Source organism: Halyomorpha halys, unplaced genomic scaffold, assembly GCF_000696795.3.
Source record: "Halyomorpha halys isolate HHAL.00 unplaced genomic scaffold, Hhal_1.1 Scaffold362.1, whole genome shotgun sequence".
Taxonomy (NCBI): domain Eukaryota; kingdom Metazoa; phylum Arthropoda; class Insecta; order Hemiptera; family Pentatomidae; genus Halyomorpha; species Halyomorpha halys.
Genome location: NW_027105356.1, coordinates 380,265 through 391,951, shown reverse-complemented (window position 1 = coordinate 391,951; position 11,687 = coordinate 380,265). Strand labels below are relative to the sequence as shown.

Here is an 11,687-nt window from a genome sequence, read left to right as displayed (position 1 = left end):
ACTTCCAGTATCTATTTATAACCTCAATTACCCCACTACTATACTACTAAGCCACGCCCATTCTATTTCCGTTACGCTACACTTTTGCCTACATGCATCCTGCAATCTAATTTATAAGACGTTGTCACATCAAAAAGTTTTTTTTTTATCCACTCGATTGAAAGGAAGTACTGTTACAATACCAACAGTTGTGCAAGGAGATGATTTGGACAAAACCATGCTTGAACGGCAGCTTATTTTCCACTTATCTGCAGGGCTTCAAAAACACATAAAATAATTATCTCCCACAACGGGATTCGAACCCGAGTCCTGAGTTCCGGGAGTTAGTAGTACAGTACCTTATCACTGAGCTATTTCACTCCCATATTTAAACTATATATGTATATTAGTGATTTAAATATTAATTACTTAAATAGTTTACTTCGTTTATCTTTACCTTTGATGCCAGGGAACTTTCATTTTTTCTTTATAAATAGAATACTAGGGATTTTATGACGATAAATATTATATACAAAATTAATGTTATCAAAAGTTTCCACAAGTTTGTATATTAAATTTAATTTTTAGCTAATCCACAATGCTGCTAGAGCGCGATATAAAAAAATGAACTTTGAATGAAGATACACACGGAATCAAATACAACTAAATTTCTTCGAATTCAGAAAATTATAAAATATAAAAAAAAATCAGGAGAAAGTTCTGTTTGTTTGATCAAGGGTAACCAAAGGATAAAACATTTGAATCGTCTATTTCACTTCTGAGACAGAATCAACAGCTGCATTCACAACTAAAGTTTCTTTTAAAAAGTTGTTTTTCAGCTTTTCCGATCGGAGCTGGAAATTTTCTTCTTTTTTTTTTAATTTCCCTGTGACGTCAAAAGAAAAAAGAGACAATGGTCTAAACTGGAGCTCAACTTCTCTTACTGATCTTATTGAAAAGTTTCTCAGAAAACCTTCATTGCACTTAGCGCTCGAGCGCCCTCTCAAGAAAAACGATCATAGTAATTAGAAAATGAAAAATAGGAATAAAATTGAGAGTCGGAGTTTATGTTCTGGCTAAATCAGATGGTCTTTTCTTCAGTTTCAACAAATACCTTTTTATCTTTTAGTCTTTGATATTATTTTAAAGTTGGCATTCCAATAGAATTCAGTTAAAAATACCTTTAATATTTTAATTAATATAGAAATGAAAAAGGAGTTTTTTAAAAGTTTATTTATTGTTATTTACAACTGCTCATTATAATACATTTAGTAAATCTGATCTCAGTTAAATTGGATTGTTACATGCGTGTAGAGGGGTAGTTTCTCATGCGTGTAGAGAAACTACCCATTGGTAGCACTCGAAGAACGTTTTACATTAGCAAGTCTCGTGGCCATATTATTTTCAGGGGCCTCGGAGGATTGTCAGGAATGAAAGAAGAGGCAAGGTTAGAAACTAGTGTGTTTGGGTGGTATGGGAGTTTGTAATGGAAGGAGTGATATCTGGTTCGGGTTAGATCAGTTACATATGGAACATTAAGGTTTTTATGTATGATTTTATTTGTGACAAAGTAAGGAGCATTGAGGATTTTACAAAAGATTTTGGATTGCAATGATTGGATACCCAAGGAATTCGAAGGTTTAGTGGAGCCCCAATGCTCAACTCCATATATCCAGGTTTACGACGAAGGGTAAAGGTGATTTGATGGGATTTAGAAACAGGAGTTTAAAAAGAATTATGGGCAAAATATCATATAAATAAAATAAATTAAAAATATATATATAATAGTTTAATAAAATGCAACAAACCTTAGTACACATAATTGAGGTCGGGTACGCTCCCCTGTCTCCGATTTTCCAGTCAGTAAATTGCTGTCTCAGTTCGTCCTTTAGATAACTATATTGCTTCATATTTATCTATTTTATTATTATTATTAAGAATTCATAATGATAAATTATTTAAAATGAGCAAGGGTAAAACTAGCTTATTGAAAGATTTATTCAAAAATTAGAATTTAATCTCTGTCAAACTCAATGAGAATAAGATATAGCTAATAAAAAAAAATCATTAATAAAATAACTTTAATAATAATCCAAATATTTGATAAAATCTGAAAAAAAAATTGAAAAATCGTTTTATTTGATTTTTACTATTTATGAGTTTTAATTCACAAAAAAAGGCAATTAGAGTATCAAAAACAAATTTTAATTATGCCAAATTATAGCCTATTCACGAAACACTATGGCATTAGGGTACGTTTGTAGAAATATACATTATGCAGAAATAAAACTTTGAAATTCCATAAAATATCTAAAAATTCAAAAATAAAAAGACATCAATATAAATAAATTTCCATAAATCGTTCTTTTTTTTAAAATTTATTTATTGACATTTACAACTTTACATAAAAATACATCTAGTAATTTTTTTTTTAATATTCATTTATTGCTATTTACAACTGTACGTTATAATACATTTAGTAAATCTGATCTAAGTTAAATTGGAGTGTTACAGGCGTGTAAAGAAACTACCCATTGGTAGCATTCGAAGAACATTAGCTGGTCTCGTGGCCATCTTCTTTTCAGGCGCCTCGGAGGATAATAAATTTGATGTATGATTATAATGTTGTAATACAGGCATGTGGAGAAACTAGGTCTCTAGGCCATCTTCTTTTCAAGTACTTCGGAAGATTGTCAGGAATAGAAGAGGAAGCAAGGTTAGAAACTAGTGAGTTTTGGTGGTGTGGCAAAGTAAGAAGCATTGAGGATTATACGAAGGTAGATACGAGATGAATTCGTAGATTTAGTGTAGCGACTAAGCTTAATTCCGTACGTCCAGATTGGTTATTAATAATCTTTTGGTTATTAATAAATAGTTTTTTTATACTATTTCAGTACCTTTATTGACTGCCCCCCGGACTATCTTTCTACAATAAATTATAGATTTTTTGAGACTAAAATGAACTTTTTGTTTGTTTAAAACGATTTTATTATGTTGCACTTCATTTGAATTTCATAACCCTATAAAAATAATTTAAAAAAAAATTAATGTTTGGACATATGTGACAGATGTTTTAGTCTTACACACTCATCATAGTTTCCATATAAACACTCTTTATATGTACATTATATTCACAAGCTAATATTTTTTTAAAATACACAATGGAATTCAATGTCTATATTGATTATAATTTAAAATAAGATTATATTATATACTTGGAGGAAAAAATCCTCTATAGTTTTATAAAGGGTTGTAAATCTGATGGAATTTTTTCCTAACTTTTTCTAGAGTGGCTATCGGTAAAGGTGGACGATTGGCTGGAGAACTTTCTCATCCAGTGCAAGAATTCAATCGAGCGAACTAAAGAGGCACTGGACCTGTACTTCTGCAGAGGTATCCTAGTTCCAGAAGTATTCACAAGAAGGGATCCTCTCAGCCAGCCATTCCAGACCTCCTTCAGGGTAATGTAAGTACATCCCCTTATCATTTAATAATAGTATATTTCATTCGGTATAATAATAATAGGGCCCCCCATAGCTCAGTGGTTAAGACACAGTCTTACCAATTTGATGTCTATTTGCGGTGCCGGTTCGAATCCGGCCTGTGACGTCGACTTTTTTCATTGCGTGGCGGTCCCACAAAATGAAGAACTTTGACCCCCAACCATGGTTAGGCCAGTATAGGACTCCAATGGGAGTCATGGCCGAAAAAATAAATAAATAATAATAACAATAAAAACTTTTTTTACTTAAATCATTGAAAATCAGACCTTACACAATCCTCTTATCTAAATTTTAATTAACCAGGTTGTAACGAAAAGGACGTTAACAACTCGGTTTAGGACTTTTTTAAAAATATTTTTGTTGTTGGTTGCAATGGAATACTTACTTGAGATCTTGAAAAAGATTTTATCAAATTTGTTTAGTCTCTTCACATAACAATATTTTTAACTAAAGAATTAACCAATAGTCTATTATTTATAATTCATAGGTTTTATTGCCCAAATTACTCAGTGATATTCCGAGAATGTTCAGAACAATTTGAGCTCAGAATATTGGAAAATATATTTAGACTGCCCATATCAGGAAATTTAACGTTTTTTGAAATAACAGTTCTTCAGATTTCCAATTTTTACTGTCTTTTTCTTCAGACCTACCGAAAATTCGTAGTCCGCTTAGGATATCTTTTCATGTACGGTTAATACAAGGTGACTGTAGCTGAGAAAGTTGAGGCGTAGGTCTATGAAATATTTTTTTTGGAACCCCTGCTAGTCATTAATGACATCCGGAGAGGGGGGGTATAGGTAACCAACCTGTTTAATCATGGTTCTAACAATGAAAGTATTCGATAGCCTAGGCTGGATTCGAACCCCAAGTTCCCAGGCTGTAAATATCTGCGCCTTAACTACCTGAGCTACGAACGGTCTTAGGCAAGCTGAGAACTGCAGCGGCACTGGTTCGAATCCTGTTGGTGGGTCGATATTTATTTCTGTCGCTGTCACACGAAACTCACCCCCATGGTTATAATAAGATGGTACCCTGTAGATAACCTCCCACCCTATGTCAGAAATGACCAGGAAGGAGTTAAAAAAAATATAAACAAATAAATGATTGGAGAAGTTTTTCGGGGAGTGCGGTCAGCAAAGAACAACATAAATAAATAAATATGGTTTTGTTTATTTATCTTGTTCTTTGCTGACCGCACTCCCTGACAAACCTCTCCAATCATTAATCTACGGTCAACTATCTACACCTCGTAATAAATAAAAGTTAATAAAAGCTAAAAAATAGCAGAATGTCAACTGTGAAATTGAAGTGATTTTTTCTAGTGGGGTATCGTAATTACTTATTATGTAATATGTTACTTAATTATAGTCATTATGAAGTTTGCTAACTGTAGGACAAAATTAGCAATAATTGAAAATTACCATGGATACGACCTTTATTCATGAATGATGAACCATTGATAAATAAATATCGTAGCCTTGGCAATTTTAAATATTAGTTTAAAATATAGTTAATTTTTGCCTAACAGTGATGCAGCTTTTCCACTTGTGTGTGTTGAATAGAAATTCTTGATAATATTATATTGTTTAAACGAATCAGCATGTATAGCATATAGTTCAAATAAATTAAAGAAAATAAGGAAACATATCTGATGTGTGAGTTCTCCTAGTAGTACAAGAGCCGGGAAGAAAAAAGGCAGTTATCTCACCCCAGTTCTTGATTACTTTAATGAAAACTATGTATAATTACTAGTCAAAATTGATGTGTCTGCCGAGTATAGGTAGGGGGAATAAAAAATGGCGGCTGTTTCAAAACCTTAAAAAAACATTAATTTTTCATTCGGAGCTCTTTATCTTAAAAACTACCAACAACACTAGAAAATCTAAGAGAACATTATTTAAAGAAGAGTAAATTTTCTGAAATATTAGCCCTAAATGAGCTATTTACGTTCAATAGTTCTCGAGATATAGCTTTTTAAAAAGCAAAATTTCTTAAAAATCTACTGAAAGATTAGTAGTTAATTTATTTCGAGAAATCTATATCTCAGGAACTATGTGACGTACCGATGTCTATTAGCACTCAAATTAAAGCTAGTATAATGGACTATACAGAAGTTTATGACCTTTACCTTCGTAGGAATAGTAGTTTTCATGATATTTGCTAAAATAAATTGATTTATAGTTGTTCGGACAGTAAATTTGATTTATGAAAAACATTATTTCAGAAACCATTTGACGTACAAATGTCTGCCAGCGCTCAAATTAAAGCTAGTTAAATTTACTATAAAATAGTTTGTGTTTATCTTTGTAGGAGTAGTAGTTTTTATGATATTTGACAAAATATACTCACAAAATGTTAATTTTCAGCTGTTCTTATAACATGTTGGATTTTTGAAAAAATATATCTCTAGATCCATAAGACGCACATATGTCTGCCAACACTCAAAATAAAGGAAATTTAACTTACTATAAAGTAGTTTATGATTTTCATCTTCGTAGGGGTAGTAGTTTTTATGATATTCACATATGAATATAAATATGGCAAATGAAAATTTGTCCAAACAACTATAAATCAATTTATATTAGCAAATTTCATGAAAACTGCTACTCCTACGAAGATAATCATAATGAACTACTTTATAGCTCATTGAACTAGCTTTAATTGGAGTGCTAATAGATATCTGTACGTCGAATGGTTTTTGAGATATAGATTTTTCAAAATAATTTCACTTAATACTGATCTTTCATTGCGACCTGAACAACATTTTTATGAAATGTTGCTTTTTAAAAAAGTATATCTGGAGAACTATTTAACGTAAATAACTCTTTTAGGGGGCATATTTAAATGACGTTCTCTTAGGTTTGCTTGTGTTGTTCCTACTTTTTAAGATACAGAGCTCCAAATGAAAAATTACATTTTTTTATTGCTTTTAAACGGCCACCATTTTTTATTCCCCCTACCTGTACTTGGTAGACTCATCAATTTTGACTAGTAATCATACATAATTTTCATTAAAGTAATTAAAAATTGGGGTGAGATAACTGCCTTTTTACTCCTTTTGGGCTCTTGTTCTATAGGGGTAACCTAGTTTTGTTTGTCAGTTTAAATAGGTTAGTTCAGTATAGGTAAATAAATATCTGTGGCAACTTATCATAAGATTTTTCTTTTAGGATTATAAACTAATTTTCCTTAGGCACAACAATTTCTACAAAATGACACGGACTTTTTTTTCCAATGAGTTATTCGATTCCTATGGAAAGCACGGATAACACAATTTGGTTTTCAAACAGGGCAAGCCACAGTATTTGGCGAACAATAAAGTGAGCAGGTAGCCCCAGAAATCTAATCAGCGCAACAAATGGTTCTTTGTGTGTTTTCGGAGGCCATTGTTCGAGCATTGGGTCTGGTCAAAGCAGGGCTTGGGAACCTTCAAAGACACTCAAGCTTTGGGCACACACCGCTTGCTTAACCCTTTCAAGTCCCTCTTACAAATCCCATTCTGTCCAATCCCTTGCCCCATGAATATAGTGATTTCTCCACAAGATTCTTAGACGACACTAAGACCTCCAAATTAGCAGTATCTTAACTCAAAAAAACACAATATCAATTTTATTTGACATTTCGGGTAATATGATAAACTCCAAAAAACAGTCAATAATAAAATATCAATAAAAGGAAAATGGTCCAGGTACGGTAAAAATAATTCAAATTGAAAATGAATATTTATTATATACCAACGTTTTGTCCCACATTGCAGGGCTTCATTAAGACCAAAAAAGATAGGAAAAACAAAAGTTAAGCAACAGAGAGACTTAGATGACATGAAATAAAAATAAACTGTAGTATAGTTAAAAACTATGAGAAAATTTGTATAAAAATTAACTAAGTAAATTAATGAAAATAAAATAAAATTTACATTAAAAAATACAAATAAACAAAAGAAAACAAAAATTAGATATATAAAAAAAAGAGAAATAATAGCAAATAAAAATAAATAAAAGAGAAATATAAAAAACACATTAAATACTAAAATAAAAATGAAAATAAAATAAAGGTAAAAAATAAAGGACAAAAAAGGAAACCCAAAGAATGGTTTAAGGTGGTTGAGTGGTATCAACAGGGCAGGGGAAGGTGGAAATTGGGAATTTAGCAGTTGAAAAATGACGTTACATTTGAATATGTAAACGATATAAAATAATATTATAAATTATAATAGAAATAGAAATAAAAAAAGATTAACTATAAATAGACATTAAATGATAATATCAATAAAAATATATAATAAAAAAAACAGATAAATAAAATGCAATAAAATTAAAAGAGTGGATACAATAAAGGTAATATAGTCAACTAAATAAATTATACGAAATTGAATAGAGGTACAAAGATATTGTAAGTTATAGAATAAAACATTAATTATAAAGCAGTGACTTTTTGTATTTTTTTTTTTATTATTGCATTAGTTCAAAATTTTACAGATTTTATTTTTTTCTTCATGTACCTGGTTTCTTTAAGTTCATTTTATTTATCTTTCTGTTTATTTTAGTTTTTTAAATTTTAGTATGAATGTAATCATTCGTTGCTATTACTTAATACCCAGCAACGTTGTGGCAGATTATAACTAAAAAAATATATATATAAAGAAATTAATAAAATGTAATTATAAGGATTATGTTTAACTCTTTTAGTTTATCTACCGGTAACTAAGGTTACAAACTGGTAAATAACAACATTAAAAGTTAATAAATTCATTTGAAATTCTGCACAACTTATTTTTTAGTTGAATAAACTCGAGTGACAGAAGGCAATATCATTTGGTGATAATTTTACACTGTGGATCATTCTTAATAAGCTTAGTGAGAAATCGTAGCAAAAATTATGATTTGATGACAAGGAACATGAATGTCAAATCGTTGTATGAGGTCAGGACAATCAAAAATATTATAGAAGAGTTTTAATAAAAAAATAATAATAAATATTTAGATTAAAAGTTTATCAATTTCATATAAATAGTCATGAAGAATTTCCTCAAAGGGAGGTGTTTTTCCAAAACTGGAGAAAACGAAGGATTGGTTTTCTTATTAGGATTCCAAATAATATGGGAATATTTTAAAATTGGATTGCCCCTGGACAGATAGAGTTGTAGTAAAGGGTCTGTTGATTTCAAATTTATTGTACTGATTTCAATAAAACCTTATAATCAAATAGAGAAGTATGCCTTCATCTTAATTGCCAGACACACTTCACTTTTGGTTGGCTGGTTGGGTTTGAGTGGACTGTATCTAAATGAAAAATAATGCATGACTAGATAATAATAAAACTCTATTATATGAATTACAAGTGGTGTAGGAGGTGGGCGAAAGAAACATTTATGGTTAGGTGGGTTAATAAATTTTGAAAGACTGGACTATAGAAAATTGTAGATATATTGAGGTGGTTGGTGATGATGTAGATGTTAGTTGTTGCATTTGGTGGACTTACTCCATTCTCTGGCTTCTCCCTCTTTATCTCCTGAATTTCCTCATTTCCTGATCTCTCTCTCCCTCTCCTCTCCTCCGGTGGGGGAGGGCACCTCTGAGTCTCTCTACTCACTTATTTTCATTACCAAGGATTGTGAAGAAGAAGAGAAAATAAAAGAACTGAGTTGGCAAAATACACAAACAAGATGGCTCTCTCTCTCGTTAGCCTGGTCACTTTTCACTGGTCACATTTGACTGTTAGCCACATGGGGCGCTACTAACCCTTTATATGGTAGCTTTTCCGATTCAACCTTTCGGTTGCCGTAGGTTACTCGGAACAGCCTTATTAGTTTTTTTATTATGGATGAAATTTGATTGCAAAATAAAAATAGCTGATATTAAAAAAAATGTAGAAAAATTTATTTTGAAGAAATGACGTACTACTTTGAATTTATTGACATTAAAATTCCCTTTATTGAGATATTAAGCTCTAGTGAAACAATGGAAGGCCTTAAGGACAAAATGAGGGGATATAACTTTATACAAAAGATATCAAAACATAGCAATATTAGAGTACATTAAAACAAACCTGTTTGAACTTGAACGCAGATTGTAAATCTAGATCCAGTTGTGAGAAAAATATTTTCTTAAGAGTTATACTATAATATTCCGGGGCAATCCTTCTGGTCACGTACCGTGGAGCAGTTGAGTGGGGTTTCGACAGAACAATATAAGTTCTACTGACCTCAGGCCACGATCTCATGAACATATGTGGACAAACTTATTAAAGAAAAAAATTAGTAAGTCAAAAGTAACTTTTGAACAAATTATTCTTTAAAATATGGGGAAAAAAGATTATTTTTTCCGTTATAATGAGGTGTCCTTTTATAAGAAGTAAATATAAAAAAAATGCAAAAAAGTATCGTCATGTGTGACATCTCGTTAAAAATTAACACAATTTATTTATAATTAAAAAAAGAAGCAAAAACCTTTTTTTTTAGAATACGGACATAATTTTTTTCAATAATCATATTTTACTACCATTACAAAATTTTCACGTTCGTTAAAATTTATTTCTGTTAACGTGATTTATAAATGCGCATTTTATAACTTTTGTCCGTCATAGACGAGTGAAAAGTTCTGATGGAAAACGACAACGGTGTCCTCGTCCGTAATAGAGGGGTTCAAAGGTACTTCAAAGGTGATTCATACCTCCTTAATAAGAATTGTCCGTAATTGCAAGTGTCCGATATAGTGAGGTATCCTTAATGAAGTCTCTTTATAATAGAAAAAAAATTATTATTTTAATTCAAATTAAAAATAAATAGAAAAATAAAGAAAATGTCCCCTTTTGAAAACTAAGGATTCGATGTTTGATATTGTTATGAATCAAGAACAATATTTTATGAAATAATTAATTTAAATTTAATAACTATTAATTAATATACTTTAATAAATTATGTAAACAGCAAGTTTAAAATCATTAATAATAAATAATCAATGAAAAAAAAAATATGCTTGCACAATATTTAAATGTTTTATTATTTAAATTACCTTTTAGAAAAGAATTAATTGTCAAAGTTGTCTAATACAGAAATTCATTTCATTTGTTTTAGAGACATTTTAAGATAGCTATATCCTTTTTTTAAAGGATGAAAAGTACACTTTCCAAAGTATTTAAAAGAAAAATAAATAAAATATTATAGTAGAATACTGTAAAATATATCGATAAACAACCAATGATCATCTGGTCTGTTTTGAAGGAAGACTTGATTCCTTCAAGCCTCGGCACAAACACTTGGAACGAGAGACAAACAGTATTGATTCCTCAAAACGCACACATGATTGCTTGAATTATTTTTAGAGGCTCCAATTGCAGCTTTTTGCGTTAGGATTACTGCTTAACTTGTTATAATTTACTGATTAATATTAAATGACAAAATAATAATAATTATAATGATTTAACTGAATTTTTATTACATCTAATGTCATTTATTCTGATATGAAATTTATTTTAATATTCATATAAATAATTAGATTATACGATTAAAAAAAACAAGCAATTTTGGTTAAAATAAGTCATGAATTACAGATAATGGATTTCGATCAATTATTCCAGTTATCTGTTATATTTTAATAATTATTTGAATAAAAATCATTCCTCATATTAAAATAATTCGAATAAAACGTGTTTTATTAACATATATTAACATGTATTAATTGTCTTCTTGAAAAAATTATTTCTTGCATATTTAGTCGCGTATCATTGCATTAGATAACACAATATTAAAAATTTATTTTAAATTAATGTAAGTGTATTTGAAATAACAATCAATATTTTATTTTTTAATTCGATTTTAATTTAATTTAGAGTAAGAAACGGATAAAAATAGTAAATAATGCATAACGAAATAAGGAATAACTTTATATTTATTCGAATAACGGATGATGTAAGCTCACAAATGAAACTATTGTAATAATTCAGAAAAGTAGTGAAAACTTATTCGTATTAAGTCATTTGAATAAAAATTTAATCAAATAGTGATCAACTTTGCTTTCCATACAACTGAAACTACTAAATTTTAACATATACATTTTTTTTTGTTTACTTTTGAAATTTATAACTGTGTATTATCATTTGAAAATTGCATTACACTGTTTTTCCAACTAATCATTTAGTTTATATAATATAAAAGATTACAATTCCAGTGAAAAGTTTTTCAGAGTGTAAGTGGAGAAGGTG

General features: G+C 29.8%; 1 protein-coding gene across 1 annotated transcript in view; it reads left to right on the top strand.

The window, feature by feature from the left end:
* LOC106681725 (alpha-tocopherol transfer protein-like) overlaps positions 1-11,687 on the top strand; it is a 121,828-nt gene that overhangs the window by 39,015 nt on the left and 71,126 nt on the right. Inside the window, exon 2 of the mRNA XM_014422194.2 lies at positions 3,268-3,445. Within this exon, the coding sequence (XP_014277680.1) occupies positions 3,268-3,445 (178 nt within the window). The remainder of the gene's footprint in view (positions 1-3,267; positions 3,446-11,687) is intronic.